Source organism: Podarcis gaigeae, assembly GCF_964106915.1.
Source record: "Podarcis gaigeae genome assembly, chromosome: 9".
Taxonomy (NCBI): Eukaryota; Metazoa; Chordata; class Lepidosauria; order Squamata; family Lacertidae; genus Podarcis; species Podarcis gaigeae.
Genome location: NC_139685.1, coordinates 77,287,573 through 77,308,372, shown reverse-complemented (window position 1 = coordinate 77,308,372; position 20,800 = coordinate 77,287,573). Strand labels below are relative to the sequence as shown.

Sequence of the window (20,800 nt, the reverse complement as noted above, 5' to 3'; positions counted from 1 at the left end):
TGGTATTGGGTGCATCAATGAAGATGAATGTCATTGTATTTTGTTCCAGGAGACTTTGCAAAATTGAAAGCAGCCCTCTGTTAATGCAGCCTTGGTAATAAATGCCAGTCCAGTTCTCTGTTCTACTACCAAGCTGTGGATGAGTGAGATCTTACTCTGATCTTGTACATCCATCAACACAAGCTGAAAAGAGTTGTTAGATACTTAATAGGAACCATGAACTGTCTTAAACTGCTAGCTGACAGTGTTGCTTGGCTTTAGGTTTCTGCAAGTCCTTTTGAAGCTGAACTAAGGAGCAGAAACCATTTAAAAGCATGCCTTCATCCTCTTCCGAATCACCACATTCATTAGGTTAGAGAAGCAGGAAGAGTAGCCTTCCTGCCTCTCCAACCTAGTGAGAAGCAGCAGCCGCTCACCTGGACGATGATGTGGAGAAGTACATATGTAGATCTTTGGTAGTAGAGAAAATTGCATGGCAAAATATATTTGGAAAGGGAAAGAATGAATTAAGTAAACAGAATCTGTAACTTTTTGGAATGCATGCCATTAACAAATGTTTCTGCAGAAACTTACGTGATTATAGCCTCTATTCCTGCCAGCCATCTCCATTTCTTTGCCTTGTCTTTAAAGACTCCAAACCAAAAAAACTTGTTACGCTTTTGTACTTGGCTGTTTATAAAATTCTAGAGGAGGGGTGTTGAGAAAGAACAAATGAAATCTTTTAAGACAATGTCCCTTTCTCTGGGAGACTATAGCCCTTTACAGAAATTCAACAGGCATAAAACAAACACATTTTAAAAGCAGAAGGTATCAGATTTGAAGACGCAATCCAAATTTTGGGGGGAAAGTGATCAAAACTATACATTGTATTCCCATCTCCAATAATAATTTCATATACTGGATGTGGTATTGTCCCCCTGATCAAAATTATGATGCTTATGGTGATGATGATGATGATGATGAATGACGAAGATGATGGTGATGGAATCAAGGAAGCATCCCAAAGAGGAAATATTGTAGTGCAGGGTAATTTCACCTGCCCTCACCGAGACTGGCTACATATGTGTTCCAGTCATGACACAGAGTTATAATTTCCAGATACTGTAAATGACTGTGCCATAGAACAGTTGTTCTTGGAACCACCTAGCAGCACAGTGACCTGTGTGTCAAATACTCCAATTTCTGCAACCATGTTTGATGGTTGGTTCCAGAGACACTGGAATCAGTCCTGTTGTGGTATGCTTGATGGCATGATGATGGGATCTCACCCATGTCTGTGCCTTGCAGCACCGCAGTAGCCCCTGTGCTGGAGCTAAAGCACTGGGAAAAGGATATACCTTGCAAGCTCCTCTAGAGTCATCTCCATGATACTCTCCTGCCAGAAGGTTAGCGTGGTGAGGGAAACGTTTGTTTCTAAGCACTCAATACATCTCAAAGAGCAGAGGAAGAATTTACAGAGAATCCAAGAGATAGATGCCTCTGAAGTATCTCCTCCTCCTCCTCCTCCTCCTTGAAGATCTCCTTCCTGACTGCCAGCTTCATTCTATTAGAGCTCAGCAGCTCCAAGAAACCTTATTGAGTTCCAGATGGTAGCAGCTCTCCCTGGCCATCCCACCCCTTGGCTTGACTGATGGAATTGCTGTCTTGGCTGCATACAGACACATGTAACCTTCCTAAATGGATAGTGAGGATAGGAGCCCTTTGGCTCAAGAAGATCACCTACATTTCCTATACTTAGCTTTGATGCTCACCTGTTCTTCCCATGTTTCTACAGACATGAGCTGGGCACCTTCCCTCTCACATTTTTTTTTGGAATCTGCCCATGAGTCTTGGTCACGAGAAAGCAAATACATTGTCCTTTGATATACAAACCAACCCTCATTCAAGTTTTCAGTAAGGTGCTCTTCCGAGTCAAGCCAGATATGCAGGGAGATCAGAAAAAGAAAACAAGATAGGGAATTTAATGGGAACCACCTTGTATGTCTGTGCAGATTTCAATTATTTTTATTAAGTTGATTTCCGTCTCCACGTCATAACATATATTCATCTGGGAAGCTCAGAAATCTTAAAACAAGAAAAACATTAACTCTTCAACCCATGTTGATGATGCAATAAATACCTGGGTGGGCATAGCTGGAACAGGGAGCACAGTCAAGAACCTCACCTACTTGTTTCCACCTGGATACTCAGGGCAGAATCAGGGCAGACGTGAAGGTTGGGAAGGGGGAGTAGTTGTGGTTTATCAAAATTCTCTTTCTCTTTCCAGGCCCTCTGTTGAGTTGTGGGGGGGGGGAGGGGAATCTAGAAAGTAGGTTCCTGGCATTGGGCAGCTGGGACAGATGAGGGATTCTGCTGGTTTACCACCCAGTTTGCTGCCAAGCATTCTCCCTGCTGGAGCTGACAGGATGGATCTAGTGGGCTTCCAAATCCAGTGGGCTTCCAAATGGCTCTGGGGGATTTTCCAGCTGATCTGACAGGTGCTCCTGCTGAGTTTTGGCTGATCTCTGGAACAACCAAATAACAACAACAACAACAACAACAACAACAAAGTATATGCTGCCCATCTGACTGGGTCCCCCCCCCCAACCATTCTGGGCTACTTACAAAAAATTAAAACACAATCAACTATTTAAAACGTCCCTGAACAGATGTCTTCTGAGAGTCAGATAGTAGGTTTTTTTCCCTTGACATCTGGGGGGAGGGAGTGCCACAAGGTGGGCACAACTACCCAGAAGACCCCCTGCCTTGGCTTGGGCCATGGACACAATTGGCCCTGAGTACCCTCTCCCACTTCATACAGCCTGTTTTGCCCCCTAGTATACTGCAGAGGAGAGGGCGAAAAAAGAATTTGGGAGATGGCTTGAACGCAAGTGGAGGAAAAATCTGATTGAATGCATTCAACTACTGGTGAGGGTTCATCCTTGAACCTTCCAAGTGGCAGTGAAGGATACAAAGAAGCCTTGCTTTGCCTCCTCCATTGTACTATCCAGCAGAGTTTCCTTCCCAGGTAGTGTGGGGCCTGCTACAGTCTGGCCCAAAGGAGATGACACAACTGAAAGCAGCTTTCTGTGACTTGCTTGCAAAGCATTTGTGGATAAAATTGCTTGCATCCCCTGGCATCTTGACCCACCCTGCTATTACAGCAGACAAATCTCAAAGAATGTCCAGAGCAGAGTCTGTTTCCATTGTGTTGGGCATGTTTCAGTCAGTAAGGTTTGTGAGGTTTGGTGGTTATAGGGTTAACCTCTATGTGTCCTGCATCTGGGGAGGAGCTTCCTACATCCAGGAGCTGAGTTCTTTGCCTGTGAAGTTACTTTCACTTCTCACCGGAGAAGAGTCAGAGATAAATGCTATGGCTCCGGTCTCTGATGGGATCGTTTGTTTTATCTGTCTTTGTAAATGAAGCTGTTTAGATTAGGCAAAAACAGCGTTTGGACGCTCTCTTCACTCACACATCATGCACACGCTGCCGCTCTGCTGCTGGCTGGGATTTCTGGCGCAGGGAAACGTGCCGGACCCGGGCAGTTATCCAACAAGGTTCAAGAATGTGAACAAGGTCCTTGGATCGGTCAGGGCAACCACTTGCACACTGGACCCTGCCCCTTGTGGCTGATACAAACTAGCAGGGAGGGGACAGCTGGCTGGACTAGAAAGGTGATTAATGCCTCTTTAGAAGAGGGGCTGGTCCCAGCCTGCTTGAAGGCAGGAGTGGTAAAACAACTTCTTAAGAAATCTTCCTTGTGCTCAGAAAATCTAAGTAACTGCCTGCCGGTTGCTAATCTCCCATTCCTGTGCAAGGTTCTTGAGAGGGTGGTTGTGGACCAGATCCAGATGCTCTTGGAGAAAACCACTCAGTTTTCAGGTCAAGGGGGGCAGGGTTTCTGTTGAGTCAGGTGATTAGCTGTGGGAGGAGCTTATCAGAGCTTGCAGGGCAGCGGCACCGCAGTTTGATCCATCTTTTAGATTTAGGGGAGCTAGTCTCAAACGTTTGTTGGGGGAGACCTAGGTTTTTTGGGGGGGTTATGTGTCCTGTGGGGGGGGGGTTATTTGTCCTATGATTCTATGATTCTATGAAATCCATGTCAATCAGGATTTAGACCTGGTTTTGGAACAATGTCTTTAAAAGCAATCATATTTCCAAAGGTCAAAGAGAAAGAGGGGAAATGGCATTATACGATTCTCACAAAATGTGTTTTGGTGCTGGACATCTTTAGCTTGCTTTTTATGTACAAGTGATATAATATGCATTCATTCCCATTCTTTGCTTTCGCATCTAAAGCTTTATAGACAATTTTATAATCACTTTACACTTTCTGATAATGGGCTTGTGAAACAGGAGAGAGATTTTGCTGTTGCACGAATCACCCCACTGCCCAGCAGTCTCTCTGACCAAGTTGGCGGAAGTTGCCTTTGAAGTGCTGCTCATGAATCTCTCTCTTTCAGTTGACCTCTTTTGATTGTCTCTGCAGAGGCAGGACTCTCATGGGTGAAAATAATAAAGGACAGGCCTTTTACCTTACCTGTTTTGATTGTCTCTGTTATAGCAAAGAATGGCAAAGTCTTTTCTTTCCTAACCATATAGGCTAAATCAATTCGAAAGTTCAAGAGAACTGAACTGAATATCTCTGATGTTTCCCTAGGGTGGCTGGATGCAAAGGAGAGCAGCACTCTGCTCTGGCTCTAAGAGTATTCAGCTAGTGGAGGGGCTTTCAGCTGGGGCAGAATCAGGGCAGGTTCCCACTGCACTACAATTCTTCAGCATCATAGGGTAGCTTACCAATTACTTTTTGTAGTTCATCATTTTTGTTGGCAAGATACCGCATTTCCTCTGATTTGTTTTGAGCTACAGCAAGTATTCCGAAGTCTAAAAGATTTGAAATAGTTTAAGGCAAAAGAGTATCTGAAATAACAATCTGCAAATATTAAGAAACCATTTTCAAACATTTTCAAAATCTCTAGCTTGAAACAAGAAGCACAGCTCAAGGATCGGGTTCTTATGAATATGAGGACAGACTTGATTCTCTGTGGCTGAGATCACCAATGAAAAGCCTCAGAAGAATCCTGCAGCTGGATCAGACCAAAGACCCATGCAACCCACTATCCTATTCTCATATTAAAACTGGCTCATGAAGTATCACTAATCTTCCTCTCCTATGTCCTCCTTTTCTGCTGGGAATCACTGGGTCACAAAACAATTCCCACCTCGAGTCCCACAGTAAAGCCAAATATCCAAAGAATACTTTGCAGTTTTCTGTTATGCTTTGTGAGATCTAAGAAAATAGAGGCACCAAAACTCTTTTTCTGATGAATATTGTGTTGCATTCCACATAATTCTAAGGAGGACATTATGTCAGTGCAGGAATTTCTCCTTGTGCAATGCAATCTTCCGCCCCTTTCCCTCCAATCTGTTCCCCACCTTGAAGAGCAGCTCTGGTGATGGCATGCAGGGAGAAGTGGGGGCAAAGTTCCCTTGTGCTAGTGCTAAAATCTTGCAGTAGTATAAACACTGTGAATTACAGTTTGATAGGGAAGGACAGCATTTCTAGTGGGGGGATGTGAGAATCACAACCATCTGCTTTTCTTCCTGCTGAGCAATGAAATGTGATAAACTCTATTGGGTGATGAGTTTCATTGAATATATGTATTGCTTACACAATATGAATCCCAAAGTGAGCTACAGGAATTGAAGCCTGTTTAAATTAATCAGGGTCTAGCAAAAGTGAGGATGTGCATAAAAAATGCTTACCATCCTTGTCTTCATGGATTGAATCAAGCCCAACAACAAAGGTCCGAATCATATCAATTGCCATTTGAAACTCGTCTCTTTTTTTTACTTCCTTTTGATCTGAGGAGGAGGTAGGTAGAAAAGAAATGATTAAAATGTCTGGCTGTCTGGGGGAGGGGATACTGCTTTTAATATTGAATTTAAATTGCTGACTTCTAAGGCAGATAAGAAATCAAATCAACAAAACCATGGCTATGACTTTTATTAATATTTCCTGCTCTCAGCCCTTGGTAGGTCTTCAGACCAGCAGGGCAGCCGCTGTTTCAATTTGGCCTGTTACTTCTGTCATCAGATGGTTTGGTCTTCCTTTGAGAGTGTAGCACCCTGCTTGTGGTTAACGCTTAGCTGGAATGAAATATTCAACGCAGCAATAGAGAAATTAAAATAGTAATTTATTTGTCAGACAAATAAATGAGAGGCACAGTGGTATAAGGTTACCAAGCTCTGGCCTGGCCTCCTGCCATTCTGGCCAGCACTTATATTTCCTTAATCCAGCCCCCTTGCTCCTCCTGTGGCTGCCTCTGTCCAATCAGCCTGGTTGAAATTCCTATTGGCTGTTTGCTAGAACCAATCACAAAAGATACACCCATTTCCTTTCGCCCTTTTATGGGACACAAAAAGCTATATATTCTTATATCTATAAATGACAAATAAGTAGTAATATATCTTACATGTGTCTCAACAAGGAATCTTAATTACCAGCTCACCTCTTGCCCTCCTTGCCCTATTGCCTTCCAAAACAGATGGTTAATCTTAACTTTTTATCTTCAAGGATCTTGAGTTCACATCATCATTGAAAGATATCCTTCATTTGGAGGTCTCTAAACAAAAGGCCTGACAACCATATATCTAATGATGTTTCCTGCTTGGCAGGGGGGCTGGGCTGGTGGCTGACTTAATTTCAGGATAGTTACAACTCTTACAACTATATGAAATAAGAATCTAGCATTTCTTAAATCCTTTGCATAATTACATTTAAGCCAATATATTTAATACATAAATAACCTTTTAAAAGGAAAAGAAATCTTCTCAAAGTAAAAAAGGAAGGAACAGTTTCCAGCCTCAAAATAAGATAGGAAGAAACCTATCTTCTCCAGCCAAGCCAGTTGCCTTTTTCACTGCTCTTGACCTTTTAACCTTAGGAAAATATGGCTCAAGATTAATGGGAGGCACATGGTGTTATTTTACTATTTACCCACTCTTAATTTTGACCACTCTTACAGCTTAATTGTACTCTGTAACATGCAAGGTCAGTGTCCTGCTCTCAGCCTGTAATTCCCTTTTTACGACTTTGAGAAATGTTTTCTGCTATAAATCAGGGGGCCCCCTTGTCTAGGAGGAAAAACATTGTCAAGGTTCTTAGGCATTTGGTCTTTTGCCTGGCATAAACATTTGAAAATCTTTAAGCTCATTTTAAAATACAAGCCCTGATCAAACATATAAGCTTTGATAAAAATGCAGGCTTATGATTAGATGCCTCAAGAGCTTTAGATTTTTGGTTGTCTAGATAGACATTTCCTCTTTGTCCTACAGTCTTGCATTTGCCAGGCTGCCTCATGCTCTGCCACGTGCTTAAAATATGCAAATTCTTGGATCATTTGATTCCCTCCACCTGAGATTTGCTTACTTTTGAGTACCCTTTAAAAATGAATTAGGTGTGCAAATAGGTCAAGGGCTCATCTATCCAGTGCTATTTTCTACAAAAAGAGGTGCTGGAACTCAGCATGAATTCTTCTCTTAAAATGGCAATGGCGCCCACCTGAGAGGGCCTGGAACTGATGAATTCCGGCTGAAAAAGGCCCTGCATATATCTAGATATTTAGGTAGGCTCTGGACACGCCCACTTTGGCCATGACCTTTTCCTCTGCAGCCTGTTTCCCCCAAGCATTTTCCTTCAAGGGACTGGAGCCCTAGCAGAGGGCAGGGTGGAGAGGATCAGGAATGGGGGATCTCCCTCAGCAAATGAGGATTAGTTGGGAAAGGAGCAGAGAATGGCAAGCTCTATGTTAGTCTATGTGTTTGTTCCAAGTGCTGGAACTCACTTATTCAGGGAGAACAAAACAGTGACATTGCTTTCAATGGGTGACAGCTGTAACTCCCTCCCTGATATCAAAGAGAGAGGGTAAATGGAAACTGGATCCTACCATCTCTTTTTGGAAATGATATTGGCATTCAAGCAAAGCCCAGGACAGTAGTAGCAAAGTACGCCAATTATGTACTTACATAGCAGGAAAAGCAGCAGTGTCAACGCAGTAAAGAGGATTATCATAAATACGACAATGTATTCACCCGTGGGAGATTTCATGAAGGTTACAAACTTCTGAAAACCAGATTCTTGAAGAAAGAAAATTCTGCTTTAGCCATCGGTAGCCAACATATCATTGCCACCCCAGATAAAAGGATTTTCATACACTGTGGTAGGCATCAGCCAGAGATATTCAGTGGTTCAGGGGGTGGATCCTTGGGAAGGTAAGGAGATGGAGGAAGCAAGGCGAGATGCCTTGCTGCTTGAGGAAACTTCTCTATCTTTTTCCTTTTTAAAACAGTTTTAATCTATACTTTTCATGTTTATAGATTTCATTAGTTTTACAATCATTTTAACATTTCAAAGTTTGACTTCCCCCTCTTTCTGTGGTTCCTTAAATTTATTTTTAATAGCTTCTGCATATCCCAATTTATTTAACCTGTTTATTTAATTATCCTGTATATATTCTTTAAATACCTGTATATATTCTTTAAATACCTGTATATATTCTTATGAAACTGCACATTATTATCATAATCCTCCTAATGTTTTTATCTCAACATATCTGTAAATATTCAATAAACCGTTTCTATTCCTTTATAAAACGTTTGTTATCTCGATTTCTTATTCTTCCCGTAACTTTTGCCATTTCTGCATATTGTCAGTATCGTAATGTCTCATTCTCACATTGTATAACGTTGCAGGTTGCCAATAATTACTTAATGTATTTCTAATAAATGTATTTCTATACAATTTGGGTAGTTCTGTCCCTATAATTCCCAAAAGAAAAGCTTCAAAAGGCGAAAGATTTGTATGATCTGAGGTGAAACATTGGCACCCGACACCACCTGACTCACCATTTCCCCCTTCACCTCTTACCCCCTTTTCTCCCTAATACAACACTAATGTCTCAACAAATGAAACTAATCTGTAGAAAATGTAAGAAATCTTTAAGGAAAGTATATTTGGAAAGAAAGAAGGAAAGAAAGAAAGAAAGAAAGAAAGAAAGAAAGGAAGGAAGGAAGGAAGGAAGGAAGGAAGGAAGGAAGGAAGGAAGGAAAGAAAAGCTCTTCTGGGTTTTTTTTACAAAAGTTATTTTGAACATTAAATGTAGATCATTTCCCAGTAAGTTTTAACCTTACTGCAAGACCACCACATATGATAATAAGAACCTTCATTCTCGTTACAATGCCAACACTTGTTTGATTTAGATTTATACATTTTTGCCAGTTTACTCGCTGTTAAATACCAACAAGATATCATTTTCATATAATTTTCTATTAAACCATAGCATGCTATGAATTTTATATCCATACTCCGCAATCATTCCCATGCTTCCATGTCTATATTGCCTTCCGTTAAGAGTTTGGGTGTAATCCTTGATGCCTCCCTTTCCATGGAAGCGCAAGTTACAGCAACAGCCAAGGCAATATTTTTCCACCTTCACCGCATCAAGCAGTTGGTCCCTTACCTTTCCCGCCCTGACCTGGCCACAGTGATCCATGTGACGGTCACCTCCAGGCTTGACTACTGGAGCTCTACGCGGGGCTGCCCTTGAAGCTGTCCCAGAAACTCCAGCGGGTGCAGAATGCTGCAGCGAGGCTCCTCACGTTGTCTCTGCCATGGGAGCATATTCACCCAGTGCTTTTCAAGCTGCACTGGCTCCCGGTGGAGTACAGGGTCAGATTTAAGGTGCTGCTTTTGACCTTTAAAGCCCTTCACGACCTAGGACCCTCATACCTATGAGACCGCCTCTCCCGGTATGCCCCACGGAGAGCCTCAAGGTCCATAAATAGCAACACCCTAGTGGTCCCGGGCCCTAAGGAAGTTAGATTAGCTTCAACCAGAGCCAGGGCCTTTTCAACTCTGGCTCTGGTGGAATGCTCTGCCTCATGAGACCAGGGCCCTGCAGGATCTGATTTCTTTCCGCAGGGCCTGTAAGACAGAGTTGTTCCACCTGGCCTTTGGCTTGGAGCCAATTTGATTCCCTCCCTCAATTTCTTTTTTCTTTTCCTCCTCCTGCGATAAGGCTACATTTTAATATTTTAATGTTGTATTTTAATGTTGTTTTTAAGTTGTAATCATTCAGCTTGTTTTTATTATTGCTTGTAAGCCACTCTGAGCCTGGCCTTGGCTGGGGGGGCGGGGTATAAATAAAAATTATTATTATTATTATTATTATTATTATTATTATTATTATTATGGCTGATATCAGTTGTCCAGTGTATCACTGAGGATTTTAGTTGCTCATCCAATCTGTTGCCTCCGAGGATGTGGACAGGCTGCTTGGACGAGTGAAACCAACCACCTGTCTCCTTGATCTTTAAAAGTGAGCCAGGAAGGGCTGGGTGATTGGCTCCATGGGGTGGTGAATGCTTCTCTCTGTGAGGGAGCCTTCCCAGACCCACTGAAAGAGGTGATTATTAAAAAGCTTATTCTAAAAAAAAAAAAATCTTTAGACTCCTCAACTTGCATTCCATACCACTTTCAAATTGTCTCCTGATTCAGATTGATTTCAGAATAATCTCTTAATATTCCCCCCTTTTCTAATATTAATAAATTAATAAATTCTCATTTAGTCTGAATCAGCAATTTTGCTCTGTTCTTAATTCCATAATAATAGAGTTGTGATCTGATAATGTCCTGGGTAAAATTTCTACCTTCTTTACCTTCGTCTATAAATCTCTAGAAGTCCATACAGAGTGTGTTCAACTCGCTGAATTATTCTCAGACAAGTAAAATGTAAATTGTCTGTCCAGTGGGTGTTTCTCTCTCCACATATCAATTAGACTTAGGTAGCTTCCCTTCTTTTGTATCACTTCTTCTTCTAGTCCTGTCCCATTCCAGGGAAGCTACACCATACATATCTACCATCAAAATTATCTTTTCATTCATATATTCAAATAAGATTTCCTCGTCTCTTTTAAAAGTCAGATTTTTTTGTCATTCCGTTCATATACATCTATTAATATTCTTTTTTCCTCTCTCCTTGTGATGTTATCTATATTATCAGTATTCTTCCTTACTCATCTTTAAATAATTGTTGTGCATCTAATTCTGGTTTTTGTATACATTACTATGCCTCTTTTCTTTGTATAGTCAGAGGTCACAAAGTCCTTTCAATAATCTTTTATTGATCAGAATTCTTCTGTGTTTCATCGCAATATGCATTTCCTGAGACCAAATCACGTTCAAATTTATTTATTTTTACCACATGTTCAATCCCATGCCTTTTTGTTTTATTATTGAGTCCATTTACATTCCACATTAAGATTATCAATGCCATTTTGTCTTTTATTCTTTTATCTCTCTTCTCCCCCTCTGTTGGTTCTTCTTCATGTTGTGGCTCCAAACCAAATGCTCTTTCTCCTGCTAATTCTTTTCCATATTTTCTCCAGAATTTATCTGCTTCTGTGGGATCTCTACATCTCTGCTTTCACCCTTTAAATATAAAGGAGACTCCTTCAGGGTATTCCCAATGAAAAGCGATTTTGTTTTATCACGGTGTGTCCATCAGATATTTGTAATTTGCTCCTTTCCAAAGTAGTCCCATCAGGATTTCTTTAAAAATTATTATTCTCTGGTCATCAAACTGAGATTTTTCTGATAGTGCTACTGTATTATTCTGTCTTTAAATCCCTTTGAATTTTTTAAAAAAACCAATCACCCAACAGATTTTTTGTGTTAGCATATCTTGATTTTACACGAAAAGGTCTATCCACTGCCACTTTAACAGTTTCTTCACCCATTTCATTCAAATTCTCAAGTTCTTTCATTATTTTTTCATTTAATTCCACTGCCGTATCTTCTGGCAAATCTCAAACTATGAATCAAATCTTTTAGATGTACTTCCAAAACTGTGGTCTCATCCAGAGTCTGTTCATAAAGCAATTTGATTGCTTCAGCAGCACCCCCCCCCTCATTCTTTCTTGCTCCTCTTTGTTTCTCTTACCTCCCCTTCTACTTTCTTAAATGATTCCTCCAAGCTGGGTGTTTTCACCTTTAAATCCTGTACGGTTTTCTCTACTTCTGAAGTTTTATGTGACAGTTCTGCAATTTCTGCTGATAAGTTTTGGACTGCCTGCGCATTAAAATCAGCCTTCTGTCCTAGTCTCTGTATACCCTCCCCCATATCTTTTCTCATTTCTAATGGAATTCTAATGTCAAATCAGACTTTGTGTCTCCTTCTACAATTAAACCTTTTCTCTGACTTGGTGTTGTGATGGGCCTGGAGGTGGTTTCTTGCCGACTTTAGCATAGCCATATCATAATGTCACTAGATGGTATCTTTCCTTTATTATAGGGAAATACTTTAAAAGGAAATAAAAAAGACCCTGCAATTAATTTTTGGGCCGCACTGTGTCACTATATCAGTATATTTCCACCCTTTGTCACCAGTTAGTATCTAACCCCGTCAGATCCCAATAAAAAAATTGTAAAAATGCACAGAGTGAATAAAAATAAAAATTAATCCTTAGTTTATGTATTACAAAATAATAATAATAATAATAAAATCAGCAATCCACGAAGTAATTCAGATGAATTTCAGTCTCACAATGTCCATCTCCTTTGGGTTATCAAAAGGAGGCATACACACACACACACACACACACACACACACACACACACAATGTATTTTTAAAAGGAAAAAGGGGGGGGGAGGAAAACACAAAGTCCCACTTTCCTCTCTTCCATTCCACAACATTTATAGATCTTTGTGATTTGACCCGCTTGCTGGAAGATATTTGTAAAGTCACAAAAATTCTGCATCCAGAGATTTAGAGAAATCACAAGTTAATCAAAATGATTCACCTGGAATGCTTGTAAAAATAATCACTAGACTGTACTTCTCATTCTGAATTCAGTCCCTGCATATTTTTTCCATGCAGATCAACACCCACGTCCGGGGGGGGGGGGGGACCTGCTCTTTGCCACCCTAGTCTGGATCCAATGGTTTTATTGACACTACCTTAAATTATTTTTCTTGCCTTGTCAAATTGGTCCAAATTCCTTTGTTTGGAGATGTCACTGCTTCAATGGAGGCACCAGAGGCAGCTTGCTGTGGGTCTTCAATTGTGCCATGTGTTTGAGCTCAATCTGGGATCTTTTCAGCTCCCTATGGAGCTTTGGGAGAATCTAGAGAGCATATTTTGACACCACTGGACCCTTCAGAACCTGAACTTTTCCTTCAGGCTCTTTTTGAGAAGGTGCTTTGCCAGAGCCCCATTCTTTGATTCTCACAGCAATCAGGCTGCTCAGAGCGAGCAGTCTCTGTCATCCTCCATTATCCATATCCAGCAGGAAGTCTGGAGGAAACTTTTCTGATAACTAGCAAATATAAATGCTAGCAGAATTAAAGTAAATTCAGCAGCATATAATTAAGTTGGGAGAAAGTGAGAAATAATTTATATGGATAAAATAATTTATAAATTATATGGATAAAATAATTTATATAATTTAAGTTATACTTAAATGGAGTAACAAAAGGGGTCTCTAGTGTATTTTAAAATGGGGTTTCAGAGTTTTTAGGGGTTTTTGAATGTTTTATGTAGTTTTTATGTAGTTTTATGTAGTTTTTATGTAGTTTTATAGTAGCTTTATGTAGTTTTCAATTTCATTGTTCTGCATGGGACAATGACAATAAAGATATTGTATATTGTATATCGTATAACTTATATGGAGTAATTAGAATATGCAGTAGCAGGAGGATAATAATTAGAAGGAACCCTGGAAGGGGGAAAGGAAGTTGAAGAATAAATGTATTTGGCTGTTTTCTTTTTGTAAATGTGGAGATTTGTATAAGTGTGGCATAGGGCAGGGAGGAGGAGGCAGAGGAAAGAAGCCGATTTTTGCCCTCGCTCATCCCAGCCCCCTCTGGCTGCCAGGATACCAGGCAGAGGCTGGGAGGAATGAAGGCAAAGATCGTTCTCACTTGCCCCAGGCCCCTCTCGACTCCTGGACTGCCAGGGGGAGTTTGGGGGGAGAGAAGGTGAAGATCCCGTCGCTTGTCCCAGCCCCCTCCTGGCTCCTTGTCTCCCGGCAAGGGTTGGGGTGCACACATAGGGTGCCCAGTGATGGTTGGGGATGTTAGCCCCTCAGTACTGCAGGAGATGGGACCCAGGCCTCAACATGTTTACATGGCTGAAGTCCCTTGCACCTCCTATACCCAATGCCCTGGACAAGATACTCCCTCTGTACACATAATTCCACATACAGAAGCTTTACTGGGCTGGCCGTGGGCTCTGTTTTGATGCTGCTGATGGGGCAGCAGACTAACTGAGGAGGTGCAGTGCAGCTTGTGTGGTCTACACATCTCTACCCACCCCAGCACCTGCTACCTGAGGCAACTGCCTCATTCTGCCTAATGGTAGAGCCATTCTGGACTGCACACAGTAAAGGAACACAACAGCCAGCAGCAAAGAGTGGGCTGATTCCTGAGGTTTCTATGCGGCTTAGTGGATCTCTGCCACCCAAGTAGCTGCGTAGGCCTCTCTCCACACACTCTTCCCAGGCACAACATGTCTGGTTCCACTTTCTACCTGTCTCCCCAACCAACCTCCCTTTCCTGTGCATTCCTCTGCTTTAAGAGACACCTCATTGCATATGACTGTGCTGTATACAGACCACCACTTTTAGTTTCTGGTTTTTCTGCTCCTTCTGGAGCTGCAGCCTTTGTAGGCGCTGCGGGCTTTGCGGGCTTTGCGGGCGCTGGCTTCCCCATCCTCTCAGTCTTGTATGTGAAACAACAAGCTAGAATGAGACAACAACAAATGGAGATTAAGACTATGAGCACGTTAGGTATAGAGCGGTGACTGTCAGTCGGGTCGGGACTGCTGATTCTCTTAGATCTGTCAGCAGCCTTTGACATGGTCGATCATGAACTTTTGAACCACTGCCTTGCCGACATGGGGATTCAGGGCACAGTCCAACAATGGCTGCGTTACTTTATCTCAGGTCGGGTACAGAGGGTGGCGCTAGGCAGGGTGTTGTGGAGTCCCACAGGGCGTAATCTTTTCCCCAATGCTTTTCAATATCTTTATGTGCCCCCTTGCCTAGATTGTCCGGAGCTTTGGGCTGGGTTGTCATCAATATGTTGCCCTGACCAAGCCCTGGACACACTGACCAGATGCTTGGAAGCTGTGGCTGGATGGCTGTGTGGGAGCCGGTTGAAGTTAAATCCTTTGAAGACAGAGGTCCTCTGGCTGGGTTGGGACGACATGAGATTGGGGAGCCAACTCCCATCTTTTGTGGGGGCTCAGTGACTGCTAGTGCCTTCTGTCAAGAGCTTGGGTGTAACCTTCGAAGCCTCCCTTTCCATGGAGGTGCAGGTTGCAGCCACAGCAAAGGTGGCATTTTCCCATCTCCGCCGTATTAAGCAGTTGGTCCCTTACTTTCTCGTCCTGATCTGGCCACAGTGATCCATGCGACGGTCACCTCCAGGCTTGATTATTGTAGCTCACTCTACGCGGGGTTGCAGTACCGGCCCCAACTTGTTGGAATGCTCTGTCACAAGAGACTAGGGCCCTGCGGGACTTGACATCTTTCCACAGGGCCTACAAGACAGAGCTGTTCTGCGTGGCCTTTGGTCTGGACTCAGACTGACCCTTATGTTCCCCCCCCTTATGGTTTTGATCTATGGGCTACTATTAAAGTTATGCTGCATGTTAGATTGTATTTTAACCTGTATTTTAAATTTGTGTCCCCCCCTTATGTTTTTATTGTAATTTTACTGGTGCTAGCCGCCCTGAGCCCGGATCTGGCCAGGAAGGGCGAGGTATAAATAAAAAATTAGTAGTAGTAGTAGTAGTAGTAGTAGTAGTAGAAGACAATCCAACATAAAGTTGTTGTTGAGTCCAATATAACTGAAATGTCTTTCATTTTCTTTTGCTGGATCAATCTCAGTTTTTAAGCCAAAAGGATGTTCCATATGGATTCCAAGGCATTTTTAAAAATTGTTTTAGGTAATATAGCACATTCTCATTTTGTATCCTATTCCTCTCTCTTAACTCCTGGACATCTAGCTTACAGGACTCCAGTAAGATGTTCATCATTTAATAGATAGTGTGGGACCTATGAGGTCTTCAGATGTTCCTGGGTGTCAACTCCCTCCATCACAGGGCCACATCTTCCCCACCCTTAATAGAAGGTATATTCATTTAATTATATAACTACCTCCTGGTCATCAGAAAAGATGGAGTACTCGCTCCGGTCTCAGTTGGACGCATATAAATCCAATTGAATCTAACAAGACTTTGGAGATCATGTGTTGGTCCTGGAAAAGAAGCAGAGGGAAACTGTTACACAGGCTCTCCAGGTGTGTCATTTTGTGTGTTTTTTGCAAAGACGCAGCCTGACATCTGATGCTGTGGCTTCAAGAAAGAATAGAACTGTTGTCTAATCCCATTTCAAAGCCATCTGATCTAGCAGCCCTTGATATGCTAGGAAATGAGTTTTTTCAAGAACTGTATTTTCTGGATCATGATCTGGATCTGGATTTACAACCTGGGACCATGGGTCAGAGCAGGGCACCTGTACAAGGCCCTAGAATATACCACCACTCAGTTTCATTGGATGACCCTGGATTCTAGTATTCAAAAGAGAAAAACTATCTGAAGTTTTATAAACCTGCTTATCATTTTCCCTCTTAGTGACCTTTTGGCCCTGGAATGAGACCCTGCAAATATCATAGCTTGTAAGGAAAGTAGTTCACCCATCAGACTTATTTCTGTTTGGATACCTTGGTGTTGTCATGGAACAATCTTTTCTCTCCTTTAATTTCTTCTTAAGGTTGTTTCATCCTCCCACTGGCTAAGAACCACCTCCCTTGTGATGTCAGGCATTCCAGAACTCCTCCCCTTTAGGCTATACCATTTCCTGATTGGCTGCTCATCATAGCCAATCAGCATGCCACATAAAGCATAAACCCAGGAAAATGTTTATTTCAGATCTTGTATACTACTTATTTTCCCCCAAAAGTTATTACTGTTTTATTTTTGAACCTTTAAAAACTTATCTAGAAGTACATCCAATGGTCTTTGTTTTATTCCATTTTTGGAAGGTGTGTCTTTTTCTAATGCCTCTAATTAACCTACTGTGTTTGGTAGACACTCAAACATTGCTGTATCCCAGTTTTTATTTTCTCATATGTTCAGGGATATTTCTTTTCTTTGATTAATAATTTTTATTACTTTGCAATTACAATCCAATAATAGCCTCATTATAACAATACCAATTTAGAATACAATTATTAATACCTATTGTTCAAATACCTAATTATATAATTTAGATAAAATGGCCCCCGTGTGCTAGAATTTGTCACGGACTGGACTTCCCACAGTCAAGATGAGCAGTCCGTGTGGGGGGGGGGCAGTCAGTCAAAAGAGGCAGAGAAAGACCTGCATTTTCCACAGCCATCCGAAAGCAGTGGGCTAAAACGCCCCTTCTCAGGAGAAGAGAATGTATCTTATCAGCACAGTGAGAGCGGCCTAGATGAAGGTCAACTCTCTGAGGAGCAGCCACTAGTGTGCGTGACTCCGAGGTTAATGACTGTATGCAATAAATCTTCTTGTAATTACAGCCACTACATGCTGATTACCTAAGCCAGTGTGGTGTAGTGGTTAAGAGCGGTAGACTCGTAATCTGGTGAACCGGGTTCGCTTCCCTGCTCCTCCACATGCAGCTGCTGGGTGACCTTGGGCCAGTCACACTTCTCTGAAGTCTCTCAGCCCCACTCACCTCACAGAGTGTTTGTTGTGGGGGAGGAAGGGAAAAGAGAACGTTAGCCGCTTTGAGACTCCTTTGGGTGGTGATAAAGCAGGATATCAAATCCAAACTCTTCTCTTCTAAGCCGGCAGTCTGCCAAAACTTGACAGAATTGATGGATTGATTATTTGTTTTATTTCTGCATTTCAAAACCTTTTAAATATCCATTACATTCTGGTCATTATAATAGACCCTTGTAAAACAACTGCAATATTAATAACTTCTAGTTGTGTTGACACAGTAAATGATTAATAAAAGGACAAGTGAGTAACTCAAACTATATATTTGTTCTTCCTGTGTGTGGCAATTATTCTGTCTCATGTAAGAATCTATACACAAAGCTTTAAAAATATTCATTGAACGATTGCCCTTTTTGTAATATTTTGTCCTGCATAGTTCTGTAATTTATTTTGCTAATCTTCTTTATCTTTTTTGGCCAAGGCTTCTTCCTTCCATAGTGGTTGGCTGTTGAAGTTTGTGGGTCGTAAATCCTTTGACCCACGGAGTCTGCTGCCTCGGTACTGTAATTAGTCTCATTTACGAGCACTCTGACACTTTTATGGCGCCCACAAGCTTCCACTGCACGCTGCACTCTCTTCTCGGTTGTCGGACTTTAGCAGAGTTTATACGCAGCATAAAATGGCTTTGTCTGTGTCAATGTGGTGTCTTCAATAACTCGACACCCGTGTGTCTATTCTATCAACTGTTTATTTAGAAGCTTACAAAAACAAAAGAAAGCCTACAGAATCTAGCTGCATGTCTCTACAAAACAAAACTATCGTATTTTTCGCTCTATAGGGCGCACCTGACCATGGGCGCACCTAATTTTCAGAGGGGGGAATCAAGGAAAAAAATATGACACACACACCCCTAGCTCTGGGAGCAGCGGACAGGCTGCACGCAGCCTATGCACTTCTTCCAGACCTTCTCCATGCTATTGCGGGAGGTGGGGGATTTCCCCCATCTCCAGCAAAAGCCCACAGGAGGGAGAAGGGACTGACTCGGCCAGTCAGTCCTTTCTCTCTCCATGGGGAAAAGACCCCAAGAGTGGCGAGCTCTTTAAAGGCTGTGCGGCTTTTGCTTGCTTTTGCAGGAGGTGGGGGAATTCCCCCATCACCCGCAAAAGCCCACAGGAGGGGCTCTGTGAGGAGTAATTTAAGAAATATTGTAAAAATGGAAAGGAAGAAATTATTTGTTAGAAAATGTAAAGGCAATATTAAGTTAAGAATTGCTCTTTAAAGGCTCTCACACCTTTTTTTTTAAATCCACCCACGTGTTTTGCTCATGAGAAAAGAAATAGAATGTCCTTTCATATATAACCCAACCATCATTCAAGTTTCCAATAAGGAGGTCTTTGAGTCAAGCCAGATATGGAGGAAGAATAGAAAAAGAAAACAAGATAGGCAATTTAATGGGATAATCTCAAAGGGTGTCCAGAGCAAAGTCTGTTTCCATTGCGTTGAGCGTATTTCAGTCTGTAAGGTTCAAGAATGCGGACAAGATCATCGGATTGGTCAGGACATCTGGAACTTTGGGGATGGCCCTGCCTGGATTCCCGCCACTCTTACCAGGGTGACTGGACCCGTCTCCTACAAGGCTAACATACTGGAAGTTCAGGTCCACCACCGGCATGTGGTCCAAATGCGCTGCCACCTGGCTGATGCCCCAGCTCCAGCCACTGCTACCACACCAGAGCACAGGGACAAGGTGAACGATCAGCCTGGCTGAAAAGCCTCAGAAGAATCCTGCAGCTGGATCAGACCAAAGACCCATGCAATACATGCAGCCAGTGTGGTATAGTGGTTAAGAGCGGTAGACTTGTAATCTGGGGAACTGGGTTTGCTTCCCCGCTCCTCCACATGCAGCTGCTGGGTGACCTTGGGCCAGTCACACTTCTCTGAAGTCTCTCAGCCTCACTCACCTCACAGAGTGTTTGTTGTGGGGGAGGAAGGGAAAGGAGAATGTGAGCCCCTTTGAGACTCTTTCGTGTAGTGATAAAGCGGGATATCAAATCCAAACTCTTCTTCTATCCTATTCTCCTATTAAAACTGGCTCATGAAGTATCTCTTATGTTCCCCTCCTATGTCCTCCTTTTCTGCTGGGAATCCCAGGGTCAAAAACCAATTCCCCCCTGAGTCACACAGTAAAGCCAAATATACAAAGAATACTTTGCAGTTTTCAATTATGCTTTGTGAGAGCTATTAAAAAAGAGGTGCCCAAACTCTTTTTTGGATGAATTCTGGGTTGCATTTCACATAGAGCTAAGTAGGACATAATGTCAGTGCAGGAATTTCTCATTGTTCGATGCAATTTTCAGCCCCTTTCCCTGCAATCTGTTCTGAAGTTTTCCCACAACCTGGAGAGCAGTTTTGGTGATGGCATTGCAGTGGGGCAAGGATCCCTTGTGCCAGCTAAAATCTTGCAGTAGCACAAACATTGTGAATTACAGTGTGATTGGGGAAGACTGCATTTCTAGTGGGGAGATGTGAAAATCACAACTATCTGCTTTTCTTCTTGCTTCCTTCATTCTGCCACTCTGTTGGGTGATGTCAGAGACCAGGCTGTGGAATTTCTCTGATGAGGAATGGTGGGAGCCTCTGCCTCCACCTTCTGATGCTCCTGACCAGGATCTGAACCTACCCAGGAGCAGTGGAGCAGTATAGATTTGGAGCAGTGGTTTGCAGAAGGGCATAGTTCTGAAGACAAAAGTTGAGAATAACTGGGGTGAACAACAAGGTGAAGAAGAACTCTCTCTCTCTCTCTCTCTCTCTCTCTCTCTCTCTCTCTCTCTCTCTCGTGTTGAGCCTATCAGTCCAAGGTCACGTAGAGCCGATAAGGTGGCTACACAAAAAACAGGTTGCCAGGTCAGGTTGCTAGACGTGGAATTGACTAGGGGGGAAGTGGGTGGAAACCTAAATTGGGAACACCTTCATTCCAAGAATGGCTGCTTTGTTCTTTTGCTTTGATCATTAAAGACTCTTTAAATGCTAAGCGACTCTTTTGGCTTT

General features: G+C 42.3%; 2 protein-coding genes across 4 annotated transcripts in view; one reads left to right on the top strand and one right to left on the bottom strand.

Moving 5' to 3' along the window:
• The window catches only part of LOC310852804 (CD209 antigen-like protein C), a 114,889-nt gene that overhangs the window by 1,587 nt on the left and 92,502 nt on the right, over window positions 1-20,800 (bottom strand). Inside the window, exons 1-8 of one of the 2 annotated variants that reach the window (XM_083756844.1) lie at window positions 16,768-16,878; window positions 16,203-16,302; window positions 14,661-14,780; window positions 8,009-8,119; window positions 5,747-5,845; window positions 4,778-4,864; window positions 1,752-1,903; window positions 574-683 (exon numbers count right to left, since the gene is read on the bottom strand). In XM_083756844.1, coding sequence (XP_083612970.1) covers window positions 574-683; window positions 1,752-1,903; window positions 4,778-4,864; window positions 5,747-5,845; window positions 8,009-8,119; window positions 14,661-14,751 — 650 coding nt within the window. In that variant the 5' untranslated portion in view covers window positions 14,752-14,780; window positions 16,203-16,302; window positions 16,768-16,878. Of the gene's footprint in view, window positions 1-573; window positions 684-1,751; window positions 1,904-4,777; window positions 4,865-5,746; window positions 5,846-8,008; window positions 8,120-14,660; window positions 14,781-16,202; window positions 16,303-16,767; window positions 16,879-20,800 lie in introns of those variants that run through there. The other variant, XM_083756843.1, reaches the window with a different exon arrangement.
• LOC310852802 (uncharacterized protein) overlaps window positions 3,861-20,800 on the top strand; it is a 62,574-nt gene continuing 45,634 nt past the window's right edge. Inside the window, exon 1 of one of the 2 annotated variants that reach the window (XM_083756836.1) lies at window positions 3,861-3,931. The gene's annotated coding sequence lies outside the window, so the exon portion shown is untranslated. Of the gene's footprint in view, window positions 4,007-20,800 lie in introns of both variants that reach the window. The other variant, XM_083756840.1, reaches the window with a different exon arrangement.